The sequence below is a fragment of the Calliphora vicina genome, chromosome 4 (genome assembly GCF_958450345.1).
Source record: "Calliphora vicina chromosome 4, idCalVici1.1, whole genome shotgun sequence".
Classification (NCBI taxonomy): Eukaryota; Metazoa; Arthropoda; class Insecta; order Diptera; family Calliphoridae; genus Calliphora; species Calliphora vicina.
In genome coordinates, this window is record NC_088783.1 from 26,430,259 (window position 1) to 26,457,566 (window position 27,308).

The 27,308-nt window shown below is 29.1% G+C and overlaps 1 protein-coding gene across 1 annotated transcript in view; it reads left to right on the forward strand.

The window, feature by feature from the left end:
- Nucleotides 1-396: 396 nt before the first annotated feature.
- LOC135957262 (integrator complex subunit 4 homolog) overlaps nt 397-27,308 on the forward strand; it is a 45,115-nt gene continuing 18,203 nt past the window's right edge. Inside the window, exon 1 of the mRNA XM_065507980.1 lies at nt 397-799. Within this exon, the coding sequence (XP_065364052.1) occupies nt 733-799 (67 nt within the window). The 5' untranslated portion in view covers nt 397-732. The remainder of the gene's footprint in view (nt 800-27,308) is intronic.

Here is a 27,308-nt window from a genome sequence, read left to right on the forward strand (position 1 = left end):
TTATAAAACTACAAAACATTAAGGTAAGTTCTACAGATTTATAATTCTTAAGGTACCTACTTTAAAAATCCTATAACATTTTAAGCATAATTGAAAAAATCTTTAAATTTCAATAGCAATTATGCCCACAGTGAAGTACTGTAGTTGATTTATTTGTTTTTATTAATTACAAATTTTGCCTTCTCCGTTTGTACGTAAACAAATATCAAATTTATTTGTCACTTCTCTTCTCAACGTTTCTGCCAAGCTCGCGTCTTTGGCATTTATTGTTTTTTTTTTAATATTTTGCATTTTTATTATTTGATTGTTGACGATCGGTTATTTTTGTTTTGTTATTATTATTTTTTTATTATTATTGTTTGTTTGTTATAAAATTTATTTTACCTTTAAAACTTCAAAATTAAATATAATAAAAACGGAATTTTGTTGAATAAAAAATAAGACATACGCAAGAGAAAAGAAAAAATTAAAAGTGCAATAATTTATTTAATGATTTTTTTTGTTTGTAAATTGAAACATTTGACGGCGACTTAAAAACAAGTTGTAACAATTTAAACAAAAGAATATTTCAATATTAAGAAATCGGAATTTATCCTATGACTGAGATACAATATAAATTTGCTGAAAATAAATTAAAAATATTAGCGTTAAATTTAAATTTAACGTCAAGAAAATTGAATTCTTCTCTAATAAAGAAAAAAGACGTCGACTTCTATTGAACAATGGCAGCGCATGAAAGACCTTTGCGGCCATGGGTGCACAGTTTTAGGAAAATTTACCAAAACATTTATGACCTCAAGTAAGTATACACTCATCTCAAAATTTGTTTAGCAATTCGCAGAAACTGCATATTGAAGGGAAAGATGCTCCATAAAAAATGTATAAATGTTTATCGGTGCAAAAAAATCCCCGTTTCATTCAACAAATTTGTCCAAAAATACATATGTCATTGTTTACTTAAGAAATTTGGAAGGTAACTTTGTATTTATATGTATGTAGCTACGACTTTTGACGTCACTTTGGTTTAATATGCTTGTATTTAACTTCTTTACCTCAAAAATTAAATGTTTACTTAATCACTGTGTCAACAGAAAATCCACCATTAACACAGTGTTACAAAAAAGAATTAAGGAGAAATACTTGGAAATTGATAGTATTTTTCTGGTAGGTGTTATCGAGTTAACAAGCAGAGATAAATATACATACATCGGAAACTTTCCTTCAAAGACCTAACCATAGAGTAAGAGACATAGAGCAGAAACTCTGCTGTCAAAGACCTAACTCAGTTGTCGAAAACCTAAGTGGTGCGAATGTATTAGTAAGAAAAACTATGTTAAAACAAAAACAACACTAGTATGTGTAACTTTTTTGAGTTTTTTTCTAGTTTCCTCTCTATGAACCTAACGACCTAACTCACTTGTGAAAAAAAAACACCACTCGTATGTGTGAATATTTTAAGCAATTTTTTTGTCTGAGTTTTTTTTAGTATCCGCTCTATCTGTATCTGTTTTTGAAATTTTCCAAACACCTGCACACTCTTGAGTTACGGGTAAAAACTTTCAAACGAGATTCGAAAACAGATCCTTGGAATATCACTTCCCTGGTATTTTTCTTGTCGCACAGTGTAATATAAATTTTTTTATTTTAATTCTAAAAATACATTCATTTGTAATTCGCTCATACAAAAATATGATCTAACGCATGTTTTGCGGTTAAATACCGTAAATAAAAAGTGTTAAGTACAAATTAAAGGCTTAACGAGAGAGAGTAATACGAACATCTGGGTTTATTTGATAAAAGCGGGGGTGTTGGATCTGGCCGATACAGTTGTATAATCAAACTGTTAACACCTTTTGGTGTCTGTGGTCATGTTTAGAATTTCTCTAAAAATTTCAACGAATCTTGTGGGAAACCCACAATTAAAGTTTACATTAAGCGGCTGTTCTTTTTTTTGTTATGTATGAAAAAGGTGTTTTTTCGAAACTTTGTTGTTAATACCTTGTTTAATAAGTTCTAAATTTAGCTAATGAATAGCTAGTGTTATAGATAATGATTCGAATGGTATTTTTGTTAGTTATACTAATATTCATATATTGAATAGTTTTCTTTTATAATATTTTTACTTATACAAGAAACCTGACTGTATGATGCTTAAAATGTCACGTAACGTAAAGAAGATGAAGATGTGGCCGTTAATCAGTTGTCTGTAAATAAAAGTTTAATTTTTTATTGTTTAGTGATAGATATTTCATCTATATACAAAGTTGAATTTTTATATTTATATTATTACTCATGCGACATAATAGAAAATGCACTGAAATTAATATTCCAGCATCGAATTCCAATACTTTTTATTAACTTGACTTTCAATTTGATGTGTTTGTCAACATGTAAAGGGTGGTCTCAAGGTATAGAATTTTTCTTGTTATGGCCTTTACCTTAATTAAGAGTATATATAAGTTTGTCATACTACAATAATTTTATTTTGAAATTCCAAGTGGGGGTGGCATCTCCCATACTTCAATAGTGAGAACTTTGAAATTTTGTACTTTATTAGGCTGAAAATGAACTGTATTGGATTTGTGGAGGTGTCATCTCCCATAAACAATAACTAGTTATTTTCGAATATATCGATAACTATAATTGCGAAAGTCTTTAACCTTTGCACAGTGGTTTAGAAACATTTTTTTTTGTGGAAATAATTCAGTATCTCGCGAACTGTTTGAGATTTGATTTACTGTTGTTCAGCTTCCTAGGGGTAATGGGGGCCAGTACGTGGCCTCTCTAAGTTGGTCACCTCGGTTCTAAATGTTTTTAATAAAATCGCCAAAAATCCATTTATGATCCTAATAAGCTGGAATTTTAAATATCAATAGTCCTTAAGATCCACAAAAATACGATCAAATGTGTAGGTTATCTCTTTTAGTTGAAGAGATATTTAGATTAATTTATTTTTTTTTAATTTTGCTTGATCTTTTTTTTGGATTTTTAGATTTAGCGGTCTTATTTTTTTTAAATCACCTGTATAGGCGTTAAAATTATAAATAAAATAAAACAGCTCGGTAACAATTATCTCATCCTTATAAAAAGTTACACACATCCAAAGTTGGAACATGTAAAATGGGGCGTATTTTTTACGTTTTTTTCCAAAAAAGTCCATATATTTTTTCTTTTGTAGAAAAAAATTTTCTTCGCGACAATATAAATTTTGTATATGATCCGAAAAGAGAACTTATTGCGAAAGCGTGTAAAGTAAAATCTGGCTCAGTTAAACGGACCTAGTCCCCAGCAGACCCATCCAAACTGGGCCAATTTAAAAAAAAATTATATTTGAGTAAAAAATTCTGAAAATGCAAAGCACCGATCCTAGCTAAACAACTGTAAATCAATTCGAAAACTCTTCAGTTCCAACCTTGTGAAATTTCATAACAATATCTCCAATAGTTCCCGAGATACCGAAGTATTTCCAAAAAAAAAATGTTTATAAACTACTGTGCTTTGCACACTGCAAGAAGTTTGCTAAACAAATGTTTGGGATCGGAACGAGGGGGACAGGACCTCCTATACAAAGTAAATACATAGTTATTTTCAAATATCTAGAGAACAATAATTTCAAAAGTCTTCAAACTCTGTCCGAATAAATTTCTTCTTATTTCAATTAGTTTTACTAAAATGGGCGGGATCAAATTAGTGTCCCATATACAGTAAATAGTTACTATTGAATATCCAAAGAACTATAAGATTTAAAGCTCTAAACTTGCCATTAATAATTTTGTTACCATTATACATAGATCAAATAAAAATGAGTGGGCGTGGCACCCACACCAAATAATTAGTTATTTTAGAATATCTGAAGTACTGTAGTTGCTAGAGTCTTAAAACTTTGTGTTAATTTGTGTTAATTACTGCCCCGATCCGCCAAAAATAAATGGGATCGGGGCAGTGGAGTTGGCCTCTCCCATACTAAGTAAATATTTATCATCGAATATCTGAATAAATATAAGTGGTTATTATTGTACGTAGTAGGGATATCTAAATGATTTTAAATTGATAAATCAATGCAAATCGAGCTGTTAGTGTATTCCATTGTCAAAAAAATAAACTTCTTTGCAAAACGTCATAGAATTTATAGCAATTTTACTCGTACGTATGATTCGTGGAAGAACATAAGGAGGATATAACAAGTTAAACAAATTTTTGTTTATTTTAGAATCACTTAAACTTGAAATTTAAAAATATAAAGTATTTCTAACATAAAAAATTTGATGACACAATTGTTGATCTTTTGGACATTCCCACTGAACGTTTTTTTTTTTTTTAATAAAAAAATTAACCAAATTCTGCATAATTCATTTTACAAAAATTTGATTTTATAGCAAATAAATTGTGTCATCTGTAGTTAAAACAGAATGAAATATTGAAGTGTGTTTAGATACTGGACTAATCGTCATAAAAGTTAGTATAAAGATTTAGATTCATATAATACTGGTTTATGTTCAATTTCATCAGAGTATTTGTGGAAAATGACGTATGGGTCTTTGTCGTATTTTCAACAGACAAATGGACGGACATAGCTAGATCGTCTTAGAATTTCATAAGGACCCAGAAGATAAGAAAAATGCATTTTTTTTTTTTCAAATTTTCAATAAAAAATCGACTTTTATCAACTTTCCGATTTTTTTTTTGGATAACGAATCTATTAAAAGTCGATTTTTCAGCAGTCGATTCGAAAGTAGATTTTTTCCCATAAGCATTTTTGCTGGAATTCATGTTGGAAACAAGTGTAATTCAAGGCTTGAATCCAGTGTCAAGCAATTTAATTATAGTTGAATTTCATTTTATTTCAATAGCATTCTTCAGCAAAAAAAACAATATAATTTAAAATCACAATTTTTTCTTTCAAAAATATTTAAGATTTCAAGTTTAAAACATAATTATATGTGCATTCAAGTCAAATTCTAACTAATTGTTCTATTGCTTATTGTGCTATTGCTTATTTGATTAGAACATTTCAATAAATTTTTATGTAGTTTTTATTTTTATGGAAAAATAGCAGAACTATTAAAATTTCAAGAATATTTGGGGAATATAATTGCAATGGTCTACTTTTGATACGACTTATCAATAAATTATTCGACATTTAACCAGAAACTAACTCCTTTATTTTGTTACCCCAAATAACTAACATACATGATTGATACATCAATATATCCGTTATAGTCCATTATAGGTATTTATAGTCGGGCAAAAAATTGGTGTGATTCTGCACAGCTGAATACTTACTCTCACTCACTCTTACTTGTTTTATTTTGTAATAATTTATATGGAAATATTTAAAAAGTAAAGTGAAGGTTTTTTTTTAGAAAAATACCCCCTAAATTTTTGTTAGGTATGATTTATACTTGTTTTTTCCTAACTCTATTATTTTCACTAGAATTATCAATGAACAAAGCTAATATTTACCCATTCTAAATGTGCACATCCATTTTTATTCTCAAACCATTAATACGCTTATTAAAAATAATTACCATTATTAGTTTTTATCACCTACAGATAGATAGTAAAACTTGCTAAAAATCTATTTTTAAAACATAAATAATCTAAAAATAACTGTTAGAAATTATTTCATTCATATTTCTTAAATATTTTGTATTTATTTATTTATTTGCAAATCGAAGGAGGGGACCGTCACTAAACTAATTACGTTTAAATCTATAAAAATATACGAACGCCAAGACAAGTATGACGTTATTATTTATGTGCAAAAAAAATTCATTGTTTAGAAGCGAAATTGTTTAACACATTTTATGATTACAAACATATACAAAATTAATCACAACAGAATAATTTATATATTTTCACACATTTAAAAGAGGATAAAAAGAGATTTGAATATTAAACGGCATTGCCGAATATTAATTACATTACACAAAAATATAGCATAAGAAATTTTTATATGACCAATTTCATGTCATCGTACTTAACATTTGTACGCCTATAGAGTGGAATAGATTTTGCTAAAATAAGAGTATCTGAAAAATAATTTGGTCTATATTTTCCGTTTAGAGGGTACTATATTTTTAAATAATATTAAGTTATTTCCAAACATTGTTGTCCAAAATATCGAGCGAAATAAGGGTACATGTAGGTACATGTAGAAATATGCGAAAATTTGGGAATCGTGAGAGGCATTATGTTTTCTTTTAATTTCTTACAATCAGAGATCGAAAATAACTCGGTCATATACCAATAAACCCAATTGTGATTTATATTTTTGTGATAAAAATAAATCACTGAAAATAACAGTTATAAAATGAGTTTTATTTAAATGGTTTGGTATGACCTTTATTCGTTTTTGTTGTTTTTTAATGGTTTGGTATGAGAAAACAATTCATTTGTTCTTGTTCTTAATAACTGTTACTTTCTCTTTTATTTACATACAATAACATACTGTTAGTAATTTTTAACAAATTATGTAAATAATATGATAAGTATGAAGTAATGAAGTCTTAAATTGTTATTAATCTTTTGATAATTTTTATATATGTAAGCGTTGATTTCCATCAAATGCATTTTTGCGATTTATTTTTCATGTTCGCAAATAAAAGTCACAGCTGACCTTTACGAAAAATATAAATTATAAATCACTTATCCAGATTATTAGTGTTTGTTTCTTTTCCGTTTCTCTCAACCCCAAACCTAAAATGTTCTCGAATAAATCACTCTCTCAGTGATATATCACAAAAAATTATTTTTAAATGGCTGCGAATGAGAATTTATCATTGAAATGAAAGTGAACCCGTTATTTTCGGTCTCTGCTTACAATAAACCAAATATTTGTCCTTTATAATCCGTCATATTTAAATGAAAACAATCTTTGGATGATTTTATAATAAATAAAATTTAATATCGTACGTGACATACCGTACGTGACAGATTTTTCTCTTGTATGCTATAAATATATGAATACAAAATCTAAAAAATAAATAGAAGCTATATGTTCGGTTTCAATAAACAATTTGATAATAGCAAAAAAATCATCAGAGTCAAATTTATTTCGTACTACATACTAATTTGGAAACTTAGTTTCGCCGCAATTTTAGCCTAAAAATACATGAAACGTAAAAATATTAATATTAAAAATATTAAAATGTTGTAATAAGCTCTAAATACTTTCACATAGTAACATTTTAGTGTTTTCTCCTATTCAAATCATCCTGACAAAAAAATTTCAAGGGTTTTTGTTTTTACAGTCTTTTCATGGAATGTAACTTTTGTAGATAATAGATCAAGTAAATATTAATTATTTTTGGGAACATCCATGTGAAAGCGGTCAGCAGTCGGATATACCACTTCCGATATTAATGAAATTCACCACATACTAGGGTATTCATTCGACTAATGATCGTTCGATTAATCGAATAATTTCTTACGAATAATTATTCGAACAATTTAAAAATGGCCATTTTCGAATAACGAATAATTCGAACAATTTTATGTAGAATAATCGAATAAAACGAATAAATGTTCACATATATTTAAATTTATTAAATTGCTTAAAATTGTTCATAATTTCAAATTTAAAAAAAGTAAAATGACTCACAAAAATTGTATTGTTTCTGAAATTCGACAAATAACCAAAGGCAAAGGGACTTTCGATCACTGTAGATAAGTGTTCCGATAGCTCCTTCTATAAATATATAAATATTACTGCAAGAATTTACAATTCTAAAAACAAGTCTTTAAAAATTTTTAACTTTGGACTTGAACCAATGAAAATAAAAGGTACGGAGTAAAATATTTGTTATTTAGCTGGCGAAATAATAGAAGAATCGAAATTAATAATCAAAATTTTAACTTAGATTAAAGTGGAGTTTGGAGAATGTGATTTTGAAACGGTCGTCGAAAGTGGTATTGAGGATGACATTTATAATGATTACATTGAAATAGATGAATTCAATGATCTTAAAATATATGTATATGAGTATAAGTGTTACAAAATATTTAATAAATCGAATGATAAACACAAATATTGCAAACTAACGTTTTGTTGCAAGAAAAGCATGGAGTTCGTCTCATACATGATTTTGAACATCGTTGGACATCTTTGTCTAACATGAAAATAAACTTTTTGCGTATTTTTAAATACATCAATCATGCACTGTCTGATTTCAAATTAGTCACGTTCACTGACAATGATACCAAACTTTGAACAGATTTGTGTAATTCCCCAAGACCACTTTATTAAGCAAAGATTCGGCAACGTTGATAGAGCTTGATGTATAATACAATTTGTTATAAATAATTTTAAAGTAGTGAATAATTAATTTACTAAAGTATTAATTACTCAATTTAAAACCCGAATTAATGAACGACATAAAAAAGTTCTTAATACGTTTATATTGTATTTGAATTCAGGATCATGTCCAACTAGCTCAAATTTTTTAAAGCATAGCTCCAAAACGGAAACTAGAGGGTTTGCTAGTCAATTGTTTTGTAGACTGTTCGGGAGTTAATCTGATCAGAATATTTCTGTTGAAAATTTAATAATGGACTTTGTTTTGGAATGTTTTTTAACATTATCAATACTTGAATTGTTAACTTTAACGTTATTTTTGTTGTTTTTCTTTAACAATAAAATATTAAAAAACCGACATCAAAACTTCATTCTTTACTTTTTAAAAAAAATTTAAATTATTCGAATAATTCGATTAATTTTAAATGTGTGATCGAATTATTCGAACAAGTTAAAATCTCTTATTCGAATTATTCGTTTTATTCGAACAAGAGAAAAATCGAATAATTCGAATACCCTACCACATACATAACATATCCAATATGTTTCTCATATCAGTAACTTTTTCAATGGAAACTCATTCCGATGTAAAAATATAGCGATTTGAAAATTGAAATTTTTTTTAAAATTGTCTAAAACTATATGCACATAATTGCCTATAAACTTGAAACTACTCAAAGACCAGCATAATTTTTGACTCCATTTTATAGCCAAAAGATATTGTCCTTAAAATGGTGTGAATAAAATTGTTTACTTCCAAAAGGTTAAAGGTCAATATTCGGAGTATATGGATATGGGGGATTTCACGTCAAGTGAACCAACTTTTAAAATCGATGTCTTCCGATCGGGATGAAGTTAGAGCGGGTCAAAATTTGACATTTTGGCCAAACATGTGATTTTTCTCATCCATGTAACTTATTACTTATTGTTCTTAGCAAAATGTGTTCCAAATAGTTTAGATAGCTATTTCTTCAATCTTTCGAAAAAAAATATTTAAAAAAAATAAAAAAATTTTTAATATTTTTTTTCCGAAATCAAAAACTTTTTTAACTTTTTTTCAAAATGGGCCCTTTTTTCTTTTTTTTTGGAAAAAAAAGTCAACAAAGTTTTCGATTTTGCAAAAAAAAGCAAAAATTGAATGTTTTGAGTTACAAAACATTTATTTTGAAAGATATCCCACTCGCATCCCACTAAGCCACCAAATAGGTCTGAAAGGAAAATATCCAAGCTTTCTTTGAGCAAAAAAAAAAATTAAAAAAGTGTCCATTTTGAAAAAAAAAGTCATCAAAGTTTTTGATTTTGCAAAAAAAGTCAAAAATTGCATGATTTGAGTTACAAAACATTTTTTTGATAGATATCAAACTCGCATCCCACTAAGCGACCAAATAGGTCTTCAAGGAAAATATCTAAGCTTTATTTTAAGAAAAAAAAAGAAAAAAGGGCCCATTTTGAAAAAAAGTGAAAAAAGTTTTTGATTTCGGAAAAAAAATATTAAAATTTTTTTATTTTTTTTTTAAATATTTTTTTTCGAAAGATTGAAGAAATAGCTATCTAAACTATTTGGAACACATTTTGCTAAGAACAATAGGTAATAAGTTACATGGATGAGAAAAATCACATGTTTGGCCAAAATGTCAAATTTTGACCCGCTCTAACTCAGAGAGTTCTGGACCGATCTTGTTGAATTACTATCCAATAGGTCTAACCTTGGTGTAAATTTCATCCCGATCGGAAGACATCGGTTTTAAAAGTTGGTTCACTTGACGTGAAATCCCCCATATATAAAAAAATTTTGATTTTTGTTGTGTTATGTTCTATTCGTGTATGAATAGACACGAAATATTTTGCTTTATGCATTCAAAAAATAGAATTTTTCCTAATTCGGCTACATCGGCATGAGTAATCGTGTGGCTCTGTAGCTATGCTGTCGTCAAAATAATCGTCTTCATATAAAAGTGTGTATTTTATTTTTGACAGATTGAAGTTGGTAGCCTGCTATCTTGAATGTGTTTAATGCATCATTTTCAAATGGGAACGTAAAACAAAACATTTGCAAATTTCATTCATAACAATTTATTATGATTGCATAAATTTAAGTGTTCATCCATGAATTCTTCTGAACCCTGGTTTTACTATAAGGTTATTCATTTCAAAAAAAGGGAAAATTACACTCTGATTTTTTTTACACTTTTACACAACAAAAACATGAACAAAATTCCACAAAAACAAGTAAGAGAGCTATATTCGGCTGTGCCGAATCTTTTTTAAATACTTTTAGGCAAACAAAATTTAATTTTTTTTTAATTGTTTTTAAAAAAAATTTTTTTTTGAAAATGTTACTAATTTTTTTAAAAATTTTTTTTTTTTAGTTTTTAATTTTTTTTTTTGGAAAAATAAATTTATGACAAAAAAAATTTTTTGATGAAAAAAAATTCTGGTTAAAAAATATTTTTCCCGATTTTGACCCATTGTAGGTCCAACTTACTATAGCCTTATCTACATCGTTGCAATGGACTTTGAAATATCTATCATTAGATATCCATATTGTCTATATTAATGACTTAGTAATCCAGATATAGATCCAAAATAGATCAAAAATCGAGGTTGTCCCGGTTTTTTGCTCATATCTCCGTTATTTATGGACCGATTTTGGTGATTTTAGATAGCAAACTTCTCGAAAGCATGTTTGACAGAATTATTGAAGATTTGGATCCCGAAGATATCTGGGGTCTTCAGAAAATTGATTACAACAGACAGACAGACGGACATAGCTTAATCGACTCCGCTATCTATAAGGATCCAGAATATATATACTTTATAAGGTCGAAAATGAAAAATGTAGAAATTACAAACGGAATGACAAACTTATATATACCCTTCTCACGAAGGCGAAGGGTATAAAAATACAACTTTTTTTTTGATTTTTTTTCTTGTGTTTGTAAAAAAATTAGAGTGTACTTTTACATTTTTTTTGAAATGAATACCCTCTATATAAATTTAAATTGATTCGAATGTGTTCTGTTTTCTATTTGCTTAAAATTTTATATGAATTTATATGAAAAACTTACTTTTAATAACGTTTATCAATTTGTCTTGATTTTATTCAAAATTTTATAGCAAATAGCTGATGTTTTAAAAAAAATTTCGATCCTCCGTAGGCTCGCCATATTTGAAAAACCAAAAAAGATCGAAAAAAAGATTTTTCCAGTTAGTATAATGCAACCTTCAATCAAAAAATTAAAACTTTGACCCCCTGTGAAAAAAATCAGACCAGCTGAACTATAGTTTGTTCTACAAAAATGATCTACTCAATATGCCTTTTCAGAATAATAGGGTCGCTATTCTGTTCCAATCAAAAAGTATCAATTTGTTGGACAGTGTAATTAATAACGTGATGAAATTGGACATAAACAATTTTTATATGAAAACAAAACCTTTCCACCAACATTTGCGACTATGGGTCCATAATTGTTGGGTCAATTAACGGCATTGACGAATACAACGCACTGACTTATTTTTTTATCAATATTAATTAGCAATTCTGAATTTAAATTTTTATTTTTCAATATTAATTTGGATTTCTGAAGTGGAATCTGTTTTTTTTTTAATTGCTTTCTCAATGTTAAATTGTATTTGTCATCTTCAGTTTGTATTTGTATTTTCAATATTAATTTGGATTTCTCATTTTTTTTCAATTTTAGTTTGCTTTTCTGTACTTTATAATCAAATTGAATTAATTGATATTGAAAAAATAAATATTAATTGGATATTCTCAATATCAATTTATAATATCTCAATTTCAACTTAAGATGGTATAGTCAAAAAGTGATTTTCATTTCTTTAAAGAATTATATATTATATGTACCTTGGAGCGACTCTCTTCATTTTATAGAGGAAAAAGTGATTTTGTTACCCCCAAAAAATTCAAATAGTTTCTAAAACTTTAAAAAGTGCTCGCAAACGATTATCAATATTTTCTGAGATATCCTAAAACAAACCAAGGTTTATTTTGAGTGGGTAACAAAATCAGTTTTGTTTGTGAGTCGGCCTAATGTACCTGTGTTTCCTAACATAATAGAAATTGTTGTTTTTTGTGCTTTGTTTATAAGAATATGAAAGAAGTGGGCCGTGTTTTCAATGAAATGGGTCATTGAAAAGTTATTTAGACATTTAGTCATATTGTAATGCATATTCTAGCATGCCAAGGACTTTATCTTTTGTAAACATGGTATATTTTTAAAATAATATTTGCAACTTTTACAACCGTTTATTAATAAGTCATTACTTTGATACCCCTAAATAGTTACAAGTAACGACATTAGTAACTCATTGATGGTAAAAACTCACACAGGCCATTATTAGTTAAACGGAAGTTGCACAGGAAATTGTTTTTTCATTATTCAACTACTTCCAAGTAATGCAAATGGTAATTGCAAGTCATTGCCATGCTTTGGCTTGGAAGTTATTTAACGAATATCGTATGTAATTGTTTCAAACAGTTTGACAAAATCAAAATACCAACATATTTACATATTTATGGAGGCTATATAAAATGAATGTGTTACATTCATATTCAGTTATACGTACAGCTCTTCCTTCCTATTCAGGGTAAAAAAAAGATTAGAAAAAATAGAAGATAAATACTACATTTTTGTGACGTCTTTAGTTGATTTGTTATATGTTAGGGTGTGTAAGTAAGTGTTAAATTTAGTTAAGTACGAGATTTTAAAAATATCTAATTCATTATTAGGTATGACGATATAAATGACGATATACGAATATTTATGTGCTCGCATGTATGAAAAAGTCGTATGAATGACTGAATGAATGAACAAATTAGCACCAATTACCAAAAAAAATATTGTAAAGGAAGAAGATAAAATAACAAAAACAATTATTTCTCAGCGATTTGTTCAGTTAACAGCTAAAAATAGCACAGAAAGTAGGATTAAGCAGTATTAGTTAGGGTTATGGAATATTTTTGTGTACACTTTTGTTTGTTTTTTGCTAATAAGTTTTTTTTTATAAAAAAAAAAACATAATATTACTACTGTTTAATTGTATAAACAATGAATGAGTTAAAGAGTCTTATTTAGACATATTTTCTTCCATGATTAATTTATATTTTGTAGTAAAATAATTAATTTTTTTTAGTATTTCCAAAGGCGTTTTGTTATAATATATCTGTACAAAGTTAAAAATCTTGGAATAACATTTCCAGAAATACAGAATTTCGTGGAATGCTTTAACGCTAAAATTTACACAAAAAAAAAAATCAAACACCTTCCGTTGTGCAACAAAAAAAAAAACGTCAGACATTTAATTGTCTTTTTTTAATGTTAAGAGTTCAGGGGAAAATCTTAACGTCACAAGCTAACATTTTCGATTTCAAATAAAATGCAGTAATCAGGTGGTGATTTTTTTTTTCTGTTGCAGCACATGACCTACACCCATTTGTTAATGTTCGAGTACTTGTATTTAAAATGAAATGCATGACTGTATCTTTTAATATCTTTATGGGGAAATTTTCAATTCAAATCTTACAATTGTGTTGGAAGTCAATACAAAACATTTTATTCTGTAAATATGTTAAACTACTGGTTACATTAACAAAAAATATACAAATTCTTATAATTTTTAGAACATTAATAACAAACCTGACCTATATTTTGTTCCACGTTTCTGTGTAGGGTTAAAAATTCATTCAAATTTCTAAACATTATGAGTAATATAAGACAGAGGAATTTATAAAACACGATAGTTATTATGTAATTTAATAATATATATATGTATATTGTATATACAGTGAAACACAAAAGTTTTCATATAGCCATGAAATGACCTGCAACGCTTGGTTTCAATCGGGAAAATTGATAATACAAGCAAAGACATGGTTGAGAAAACTATACTATGTTCTAAGCCATCATACTTTATTATACTCTTCACCTTGTGAGAAGGGTATATATAAGTTTGTAATTCCGTGTGTCTGTCTGTTGAAATCAATTTTCTGAAGACCCCAGTTATTTTCGGGATCCAAATCTTCAATAATTCTGTCAGACATGCTTTCGAGAAGTTTCCTATTTAAAATCAGAAAAATTTTTAATCCCAATTTTTTTTAACAAAAAAAAAAAAATTTAAAAAACAAAAAAAAATTTTATTTAAAATAACAATTCGAACAAAAAAATAAAAAAAGCTTTACCTAAAATAATTAAAAATTTGTATTTTGAAGTATAATTTTATGAAGGGTATATAAGATTTGGTACGAATATAGTTCCCTTACTTGTTTTTAACTACATTTTATTTCTACAGCAATGTTTTGGTTCATATTGATACGTTTTTACCTTTTAATAATGATGGTTTATTTTATTCAAGTAAACCGGATACTTTTGATTGCAAATAAAAGCAGTTTAGTAGTTTCAAATTGTAACAACTCTTTATTTATTCAAATGTACAACAACAACAGTTTAAATGACACTTTCTAATGTACAAGAATGCAGTTGATGTTAACTCTAACAGATAATGTTAACTCACTGACTACTGAAACCGCAGCCACTATACACAGTGCCATCTTCCTTTCCCAACCACTTCATTCAAAATAGTTTTTAACAAGTATTGCAACATGATCGAGCATTGTCATGATAGAATATTACGGTTTTATGTCTGGCCTAGGGTTCCTACGCGGGAAAAATTTCACGGGAATTCCCGGGAATATTTTTTTGTTAATTTCCGGGAAATGTTTGTCGGGAATTTTCGGGAATTTTTTCATAAGTTTTCTTCTAAAAGTTACTATATTAAGATACGTTTTGATGACTTAATTTGTTGCTAATTGAATTATTCTATTATATCCATAGATTTCTTCGGTTCTAACAACAGATAGTCAGTTGGTAAAGAAGTATTACTATTGAAATAACCGAATTTTTTTAACTCAACTCAAGCCACAGCAGAAAAATTTGGTTATTAAGAATTAATCAAATTTAAAGTACATATATTCTCTTAAACGAATTATTAAGATGCCTAACATTACATCTTTTAGGGATATTCATTGATCATTATTCATATTTAGAGAAAATAACAATAATAGTGGTTCTAATTTGTTTATCTACAATCAGATTTGAAAAATTTCCCTAACTACGCATGTTTTGTAGATTTAACATGGTCGAAATTCTTAAGTTTTTTAATTAAACAATGAATTTATTGATTTCATACTGATTAAAACTACGACTGTGACAATACCGATCAAATGCCACTATTAAATCAGAAATGCTGGACCAACAACCAAATACAGTAATTTTATACTTCTTTTAAAACCCTGGTAAAATTATAAGTCAATTTATTCGAAAAAATTTTTCTGGTTTTTGGTATAATTTAGTGTTAAAAAATTCCCGGGAATTCCCGGGAATGAAACGATATTTTAATTTCCTCCCGGGAAACAAAAAAGTCCGGGAAATTAGGAACCCTAGTCTGGCCGCATATTCTGTCTTTTGTCGGCCAATTATCGTTTCAATTGATTCAGCTGCATTCTGTACAGGTTCCCTGTGATGGCCTGGTCAGATTTCAGCAGCTCATTATAGATATGACCCTTTTGCTCCCACTAAATACAGGACATTACTTTAGCGCCATGTATATTTTGCTTTGGTATCGATTCGGCTGGTTAGCCGGCCTTGAAATACGATCTTTTTCGCTTCGTATCCATTTTTCATCGCAAGTAATTATTCTTTTATAGCGTTCAAGTATCATTTCGGACATGCAAAATTCAAGGTCCTTCAGCTTCAATTCGTATGGTACCCAATTTCCCTTCTTTGGGATGAATCCTGCTCCACATTTTGAAATTGCTGCTTGAGTAGCTCCCAATGATTTTGCAAGTTCTTGTTGAGTTTGATAACAATCTTCATGGAGTAATGCCTTCAATTCTTGATCTTCAAACTTTATTAGCTGTCCTGAGAAATCGTTGTTTTCCGTGTCAAAATAACGTTGACCGATGAACAAAATGACATATAAGTTATTAAAAATAAAAAACGCGTTCAAAAGAAACGACATTTATTGTAAGTCCCGCATTTTTATGTCATACACCGAATAATAAACATAATATGTTCACAAATACTCCATAATATGGTCATATTCATGTTTACATAACAATATTATGGTTGAGATGGAATCATAATGACAGTAAATATAAAATTCAATCATAATATAACGCTGTATGATTATGGTCACCACCAACCCTGTTTTTTCTTTGAGCGTGAGCGCTCGGTTTGAAAACAATTATTTAGATATTAGTTCAGTTAAATGGAAATGGACATAGACCTTAGTCTTTATGTTTGAAATAATTTGCGATAAACCCCCACAAATCACTTGAGACATTAGAATTGAAAGATTAAAATACTAGAAAAACTTCATCTGTTTGTTACATTCTCTAACCAGTATTCGAAAATATTTATTCTAAACTGTATATTAGAAAAACAACTAACACTTTGTTTACAAACAAAAAACAACACTAAACAGAACAGAATATAAATCAAAATAAACAACTCTCATGCATCTCATTCATACAAACGTATTAACGTATAAATAAAAAATTAACTATTAAACGTCATCTGATTACGATATAAAAAAAAATCATCGTCTACATATTTAAAATAAATTAAATAGCAAGCATTTAAACTTGCTAAACTGATAAATTAATATTAAAAAAACAAATTAATGAATGAAACCAGTGATTGAGTGATTGAGCGATGATAAATTAAACAAAACCGCGTGCAATAACTAATTAAATTTATATTAATTATTGCAATGGCTAATAATGGTTTTATTAGAATTTATCTGTCATATGATTAAAAACAATAAATAAGATTTTATCTATAACTAAGCAAAACTTAACTTGAAAATTGCATTTATTTTATAAAGAAAAATGTAATACTTTTCTTGCTAAATTATAGAAAATATCGATGATGATGTTGATGATGGGACTGGTAGTGGTGATATTGGCTGTGATTACTATTCCATCTCTCGCACTACTATTGTAGATAGCAAGTTGCTGCTGTTAACCATTGGGTTTAGTTTTAAATATGGAATTTTTTCATTTGAATGTAATCGTATTGGCATTTCATAATATTAAGTAATTGGAAATTTCTAAACAATGTTTCTGTAGTTTACTTTGCTCCATTGACGTCGGTACTTTACCACAAAATTATTATAATTACATATACATATATAGGTATATGAAATACTTAAAGAAACCAAAACTATTAAGATTTTATTTAATAAGGTTTATAATTTTTTCCCCATATGTTAGCAGTTATGCAACTTTATAGGTGTATATATTAGAATATAAACAAATGTTTCGCTTAGGTTTGGTTTTTGAAATTTCCAAAAAGATTTCTACTTAATTGTCATTCAATTTCACACATTCATACATTTATGTGATTTTTTTATAATGGGTTTATGACTTAAAAATGCTGGATTTACAATAGATGATGGTTTTTGTTTTTAATAACTAATATGTCATTTTGAAGGTTACATATCTGTCATTTATTCTCACTGAGTTATTAAACATTAAAGTGTAAACAACAAAGTTTTTTTTTTTGCTTCGAAAATATCGAATATTCTGCCAACAAAGTGTCAGATGCGGGAAGTTTTGCTTTACTTCTTTAATTTAAAAAAAATTCCGCTGAAGCACACCGATTGCTCACCGAGGCTTATGGTAAATGTCTTCATTGGTTTTATGTGATTTTCACACGAAAGACAAAGAACTCCCTGCCAGCCGAAAAAGTTTGAAGACCAAGAATTGGAGGCATTACTCTATGAAGATTGTTGTCAAACTCAACAAGAGCTTCGAAAATAATTGGGAGCTACTCAGGCAGCAATTTCAAAATATTTGGAAGCAGTAGGATTCATGGTACCCAAGCAGGGAATTTGGTTACCATACGAATTGAAGTCGAGAGACCTTGAAAGACGATTTTGCATGTCCGAAATGAAGTTTAAATAGAATAGAATTTTTTGCAACGAATCATTACCATGATGGAATATTACAGTCACATGACACTTTTGGTCCCATCAAATACAAAGCATTACCTAAGCACCTGGATATTTGGTTTTTGTGTCGATTCGGCTGGTTGGCCGGGCTTCTCTTATGCTTCGGGTTATTGTAATTGAACCATTTTTCATTGCGAGTAATGTTTCGGTGCAAAAATGATTTTCTTTTATAGCGTGCAAGCATAATTTCGGACATGAAATATCGTCTTTCAAGGTCTCTCGGCTTCAATTCGCATTTTGCCCCGTTTCTCTGCTTTTGGATGAATCCAGCTCCCAGTGATCTTGCAAGCACTTGTTGAGTTTGACAACAACCTCCATGGAGTAATGCTTCACGATTCGTTGGTACAAAGTTCGATATTTACTAAGCAAAAAAAAAAAACTTTGTGCCATTTAAGAATCGATTTTTAATAGCAACCTTATCGGGATCATAAATGATATATTGATTATCAGTCACATTCATAAGTTATTTGGGGGCTGCAGAAAATCCACAATAGATTGTCAGAAAACAACTGCATCATTGTGCGGATGTTGGGCTGGAGGCATCATTGGAGAGTACTTATTCGAAAATGATGCTGGTCAAGCAGAGACTGTTAGTGTTGCTCAATATCGTGACATGATAACATAGTTCCTTCTGCCTAAATTGGATGAAATTTATGTGGATGATAAAGGGGTTCAAGAAGAAGGTGTTACATGCATTCGGAACAATTCAATTATTGCTTAATAAATTCATGCACTCATTAGATCATTGATCATTTTTCCGATAACGAAGGTTTTCGTCAATTTACATGTAGTCAACCCGAATGTTAACAATAGAGCGTAATAGAGCGTAAAATATAAATATTTCATTCAGTGGCTTGATGTTGTTGAGAATATTTTATTTTTCAACCATACATGCACACAAATTAAATTTCTATATTTGCCTACCGAGGCTTTATATCATTGGATTTATATTTATGGGGCTATATAAAGTTTTTATTTTAAATTCTCCAAAATTGGATTATAAATTATCTAGATGAGATAAAATGTTTACGCATGGCAAATAGTTTGCATTTTGTATAAACTGGCTCAGCTCTGTTATTTCTAATTCTGTTTTTACATTTTAATTCCTTCAAAATTTGCTTAGAAATGGCTTACGTGACGATTCTCATGTATACAAATTACATTGCTTGAATTTACTCTGTTTCCAAATAGAGAACAAATTTAGATAGAAAGAAAACGCTCAATATTTTCCAAGGTCATTAGATCACGTCATAAGCCATTAAAAATTATTTTCATTTCAGCCTCAAAAAATCGTACCATATTTACCATCGTATGTTGATTTCCATACATGCTCTTGATGATAAATAGTGCAATTATATATAATGTATGGAGAACCAACATAACATACATATCTTTTTATCAAAAAATATTTTTGAAAATAATTAATGCATTTATAAAAAAACAAGTAAGACAGCTATATTCGGCTGTGCCGAATCTTATATACCCTTCACCAAATTATACTTCAAAATACAAATTTTAAATATTTTTAGGTAAACAAAATTTTTTTCCAAAGTTGTTTTTAAATTTTTAAATATTTTTTTATAATTTTTTTTTGTTTTTTAAATTTTGGTGAAAAAAAAATCGAGTTAAAACATATTTTTTCCGATTTTGACCCATTTTAGGTCCAACTTACTATGGTCTTATATACTTCGTTGCAAAGGTCTTTGAAATATCTATCATTAGATATCCATATTGTCTATATTAATGACTTAGTAATCCAGATATAGTTAATAACAAGTAAGAAAGTATGGTCGGTCAAGCCCGACACTAAATAAAAGAGCAAAAACATTTTTCTTTTAAAATTTCAATAATTTATATTTTTGAGTGATTTTCGGAAGTGGGCCTTATATGGGGGCTATGACCAATTATGGACCGATCACCATGAAATTAGGTCGTGTGATTTATGTCTATATTAAAGTTAACTATGTTGAATTTTGTGTGTATACCAAAATTTTTAAGCGATTTATGCACGTTAAAGTGATTTTCGGAAGCGGGTCTATATGGGAGCTATGACTAATTATGGACCGATCGTAACAAAATTTGGTGACATGAATTTTGTGTATATAAAACTTATTTGGAGCGGAATTTGTGTAGATACATATATAAATTAAACATTTAAGATCGATAAAGTCCAATTTCGGAGGGACATTTGTATGGGGGCTAGGTGAAATAATGAACCGATTTCAGCCAGTTTCAATAGGCTTGGTCCTTGAGCCGAAAAAATAATACGTACCAAATTTCATCGAAATATCTTCAAAATTGCGACCTGTACTCTGTGCACAAGGTTTACATGGACAGCCAGCCGACCAGACGGACGGACGGACATCGTTTAATCGACTCAGAAAGTGATTCTAAGTCGATCGGTATACGTTAAGGTGGGTGTTAGACTAATATTTTTGGGCGTTACAAACATCTGCACAAACGCATTATACCCTCTCCACTATGGTGGTGTAGGGTATAAATAGGTCAAAAATCGAGGTTGTCTTGGTTTTTTCCTCATAAATCAGCCATTTGTGGAACGCTTTTGCTGATTTTAATTAGAAAACTTCTCGAAAGCATGTCTGACAGAATTATTGAAGATTTGGATTCAGAAAATTGATTTCAACAGACAGACGGACATGGCTTAATCGACTCCGCTATCTATAAGGATCCAGAATATACATACATACTTTATGGGGTAGGAAAATTATATTGTGGAAATTACAAACGGAATGACAAACTTATATATACCCTTCTCACGAAGATGAAGGGTATAAAAATAAGAGAAATGTTAGGTGCTTCGAAAAGTAAATTTTTGACTGCGACTTTAATATTTACCAATAGAAATATTTGTATGGAATATATTTGTTTCTTTCATATGTTATTCCTCTAGTTCTAAGGTGTTAAATAAGTACCATTTAAAAATATTTTAGAATCAATTAAAGCATTTGCTGTGATAAATTGTAATTTCATGAACATTACTTAGAAATTTTGTTAAAAAATTTATAAAAATATTAATTTTGTGTGGTTTTCCACACAAGGTTGAGATGAAGATTAAGTGCTTCGAAAAGTAAATTTTTTACTATGATCATAAAGTTTACCAAAGGAAATTATTTAAATAAAAGAATTCCTTAAGTTTTCTAAAACTTTTTTTTAATAAAATATTAACATTTTCTTAGCTTTTATTACCTTCAGCTCTAAGACGATCAGCTAATTTCCTATTTCGTTAAAATAGTCATACTTACGAGTACAATAGTTTTTCCTTTAATGTTGCATTCTTAAGTTTTATATGCATTTTTGTTTATTGTCAAACTGACATGTGCAAATCAATTGTAAAAAATCTTTCGATAAATTTTATCAATTTTGTTTTTCTACACTTTTCAAAAAGTACTCGTTTACATGAACATGAAGGGATGTATATATGAATTAATATACACAAAATGTTGCATATAAATACAAATATGATCAAATTGGATTTACAGCAGCGACTTAAAAAGACACTATAACACAAACTTTATCATAACAGTGATTTAAACATTAATAATAATGTTGAGTTTCTAGAAGCAAAACTACGATGTAGTAGAATCTGGACACCTGTCCACCAAACCATATGTCCAATTTAAAATGCCATTTATTTGTGCATATTGTATGTATGATTGGTTGGTTGGTTATTGAAACATTTGCATTACACACATTTTCATTAGCATTTTTTTTTTTTGCAAAATTTTTACGTTCGTTATATGTATGTAAGTACGTAGCAGGTATGAATGAATTAATGTACATATGTACGTACGATTTAATGAGGAAGAAGAGTAAGAATTGGTAGGAAACGCAGAGTCGTCATTTGTAGCATGTTGTAGGTGCTTTAAAGCTAAAAAAAAAATATATACAAAACGATTGTCATGGCCTGGCGGTAGTTGAAGTGTTTTGCTGGTGCTCAATTAAAGTTGCAAGTTCTTTAACAATTTTAGTTTTACTTTGATGATCGCTTAAGAAAGGTGTTTAATAAAACCTAAAAAAAAATAATAATTAAAATGTCTATATTAAAAAACCTACAAATAAATCCAAAATAAAACAAATTTCAACAGCAAATTATGAAAATTGAAATATTCATGAAAATCCATATATATTTAAACCCCAAAAAGTGTTCTCTACTTTGTGTAAATAATATATATTAAAGTGATTTTAAAATGAAAAATAGTGTTTAAAATCGTTTGCAAAAGAAAATAAGAAAAAATATCCATATAGAATACATATGTGTGTAAATATGTAAGAAAAGTGTGAAAATGTCATTGGGTTTGCTACTCTTCCTTGTTTTATGAATATTAATTTGTTGTTGAGAAACATCGATTAATCATGTTGTAAAGTTGTTGTAATTCTGTGTTTCTAATACCAAATATTTAACACTTTTCCCTTTCAACCTGTCTAACGATCTATCTTGTTAATGCCACACAAGAACTTGCAAATCATACGAATGAGCAAAGATGAGTTTTAAAGGAGTGTATTCGTGAGAAATAAAAAAAATATACAATTTCTGGTTGTTGCTTCCCCAGGAATTTTGGACTTTTAAGAAAAGAAGCTATGAAAAAATCTCAGACTGATTTAAAAAGTAAACATTTGAACAATAAGCTTAACGACTAATTATTACTTACTTAACCCTTTGTCGACCGACGGTACTTATAAGTACCATAACTATAATAAGCTTACAAAATTAAAAAAAACATATATTGGCCCTTTTTGCCCAAAAGTACTTTGAAGTACACTATCATCTTTGGAATAATATATGTTTTTTGCCTATTGGCAAACTCGCTTACCCAGAATAACGGTGAATTATTTCATGTTCTCATTGTTGTCTTTATTTATGTTGTAATGACATAAACTACTTTTTCGTAAAATACCATAAAATAGACTTGTAATAGAAAATTTTATAAAAGTTGCTAAACTAATCAATATATTAATAAAATTTTAACTAAAATTTATGAGTTTTTTATCTTTTGGCTGATGCTGTCCCAACGGTACCAGGTCCATTTCGGATCCTTGCAGGTGCTTTTCGGTTCCTTGCAGGTCCTCCACAAAGTTAAAATTTTGTAAATAACTTCCTGAAGTCCTTATTATCAATATTTCATAAAAAAAATAAAACTTTTTCAACGATTTAAAGCCTTGGTCCACAAGAGGTTAAGACATGTTTTAGAATATGCTGTTGTTGTCCAACCGATCATGTAGAAAATTGTGTTTCTTTTTGAAGCACTTATGAAAAAATCATTTTTTGTACACTTCGAAAAAGGATGCAGTAGTGCAAGAGAATAGGCGATCAATTGTGAGCGAGAAAACAAAAAGGAAAATGTAGTTATTTCAGTAACGTTGTATTACCCGTAACGGTAGTCGAGGTGAAAGCGTATTTCAGAGTTGACGGAAACTTTTTTTAAATTTCAGAGATTTTATCAATAACTGGGAATTCAGCACACTAATTCTTACCAAAAAAATAATTTTGTATTCCCGTATATACTTTTAATGACCAATGAAAATAATTTGTGTTTTAGATTTGTATTTACATGGCCAATTTAAACATTTTCCGGCTAGATCTAGCGATTATATTTTCATTTAGCCATAAAAAATGGCTAGAGCAGTCTTTTAAAAAAAATTCATATTAATGTTTTTGTGAAACATTTTACAATATAAATTTATTCAAAGTAATGCCCATTTTGTGCTATGAACTTTTCCCTTCTTTCTTACAACATATGGATTCTGCGCCAAAGAACTGCATCTTGTTTGAGTCCAAGAACGAATCAAGCCAATTTCGATAACTCTGTTCTAAAGTGAAGCGTATCCTAGAGAGAGCGTTCTGCATCGATCGAAACAAATAGCAGTAGGACGGGGCAAGGTCTGGACTATAAAGCGGGTGAGGCAAAACTTCCCAGCCACTTTATTCTAAATACATTTTAACAGCTATAGCAACATGTGGCCGAACGTTGTCATGATGGAAATTACGGCCCATTTTCAGCCAATGATTGCTTCAAATGAATCAGTTGCATTCAGTACAGGTTCCCTGTAATGGTCTGGTCAGATTTCAGCAGCTCATAATATATAGTACCCTTTTGCATCCACCAAAATACAGAGAATGACATTAGCGGCATGAATATTTGGCTTTGGTGTCGATTCGGATGGTTGACCGGGCTTCACATACGATCTCTTACGCTCTTCGGTGCAAAATGATTTTCTTTTATAGCGTTCAAGCTGCATTTCGGACATGCAAAATCGTCCTTCGATGTCTCTCGGCTTCAATTCATATGGTACCAATTTTCTTTTGAATGAATCCTGCTGCTCGCAAACGTTTTGAAATTGAAACTTGATTTAGCATGCTCTCTTGTAGAGTTTGACAACAATCTTCATGGTGTAATGCTCAAACTTCATCAAACTTTTTTAGCTGACCTAGACAATCTTTGTCTTCCGTGTCAAAATAAGCACTTCTGAACAGAACAAACCATCTCTGGCACATTGAAACCGATGGAACACATTCACCATAAGCATTGGTGAGCAATCGCCGTGCTTCAGCAGCACTTATATTCAAATTAAAGAAGTAAAGCAAAACTTCCCGCATATGACGATTTGTGGGTACAAAACTGAATATTTTAGTAGCAAAAAAAAATTGTTGTTGTTGACACTACAATATTCAATAACTAAGTTAGAATAAATGACATATATGTACCCTTCAAAATGAAATATAAGTTATTTAAAACAAAAACCGCGTTCAAAATAAACGCCATCTTTGTAAATCCCTCATTTTTAAGTCATATACAGTTATCTGGTCCGTAGAAAACGTTATATGTATCCAAATTCGAAAAATCTACAGGTCGAAAAGGTCTGCATATTATTTATCTTACAGAGAAAACTTTATGTATGTACATTAGGGTGTCACTAATTTTTCGATATAATTTTTTTGGGGCATACCTGGTGAATACTTTCGTAATGATCTAAAATACTAACAAACAAATTTTTAGCTTGTTCTATGAAGGGTAACCCGGTGCATTTTCCAGGGGGAAAATGCATTTTTTCAGTTTTTGTATAAATTTTGCCATTAAATAATTACTTTTGCAATTTAATTTAAAAGAATCGAAATGTATACGTAATTGTCGTTCTAATGAGATATAAAAGATATGTTTGAAAAATGTTAAAGTTATTAAAAATTCCCCATGCTATTAACGTGTCTCAGGCTTCGTAGAATACCGGTTACCTATTCGCAGGTATGACCAAATAAATTAATTTTTTTAACGGCAGTTTCAAAACTTCAATTAAAAGTTTTTAAAAATTTTGTTAAACAAATTTCAGAATTTTTTTGATCATCACATTGGGATTTATTGAGAACATAATCTATCTATATATAATAAAATGGTCCATGTATGTAATGTCATCACGTGAGAACGGCTGGAGCGATTTGGCTGTTTTTTTTTATTCGATTCGAAATTTTCAGAAAAAGGTTTGTAGAGAAAAAAATTCAAAAATTCCGGGTAAAACTCGGAAATTTTCTTTTTTTGAGTCCAGTCAACTATAATAAAAAAGCTCCTTAAAGTATGCAGTACAAATTTAGATATTTTATTTGCAAATAAATAAGAACAGGCAGGTGTGTGTGGGTTGGAGAAACTTGAAGAACTAACATTAGTAAATGCTACCGGGCGAAGCCGGAGCGGTCAACTAGTAGAGAATAAATATGAAAAAATGGGATACTGTAAAAAATCGATGACTACTTCGGCACTCTTACTGGTTTCCTTTACTTTTTTGAACATGATGTAATTTGTTGATGACTATTTTTCATTATTTGACTGCATTTTCAGTCCTTTGGGAATTTCGATCGATAAATTCTCGCACTCTTTCAGACATTCTCTCTGGACGCTTTCAGAGTAACTGTATGGCTTGTTTCCATAGACCCATGACAAAGAAAGAAAGAATTCATTGTAATACTGTGTTATTTATTTAAACATTCCACATTTTCTACAAAAAAAAAACAATTCATTATTTTAAAAACTGTAGAAGAAGAATTTATGAATGAATTACTAAAGAAGACCTCAAAGAAAAATTGAAAAAATAAAACTATACTCATTGTGAAGTAAGATTGTAGATAATAATCATACATATGTATGTACATTTGTATTGATGTATGTATGAAGAACTTACGTTCGTACATACAGACGGTTGTCGTAGCCGCAAAGGCGGCGGAGTTACTTCCGTTTTGTGAGTCTACTACAATGAGGTATAAACAACAACCTGTTGCATGTAATCGTGCAAAAAAGAAAAAACAAAATGAGCAAAAAAAATTAACACAAAAAGAAATACAATAAAAAACAACAGACAAATAAAATGCAAAATAAAAACGCCAAGAAACAGCAGCAAAAAACAAAACACTAAAAAGCTCATGTTTATACGAGTATGTATGAATAAAGAGAGCGAAATACAATATAAAATAATAAAAACAAAAATAAATACAATAAATTTATTTTCTATAAAATAATAATAATAAATAACAAGAAACAACAAATGGAATTGAATAAAAAAAAATATATAAAACAGCAACAACAACAACAAAAACTGTAAAACGTGAGAAGAAACGTGTGATCACTTAGTACTGCGCAAACTCAACGTGTGTTAAACAGCACGCTCCATATAAACAAAAACAACTTTACAACAAAATCAAATTCAATGAAATTGATGTTGTTGTTATTGTTGGCGCCGTTTTGTGTTTTTTTTTTATTAACTCACATACGTCATAAATTTTTGTTGTGGTTTAAAAGCCGGTTTATGCAAATTACCTTAAATAAAAGTTTTAATGAATTTATTTATAAATTTAGGTTGATTCAGTTTTAAACAATTTCATTTCATATTAAGTCTAGACCAAACAAACTTGTGCATTCCAAACATCTAGTAGATACTATTATGTTTATTTTATTTGTTTTGATTAGTGTTGTTTTGG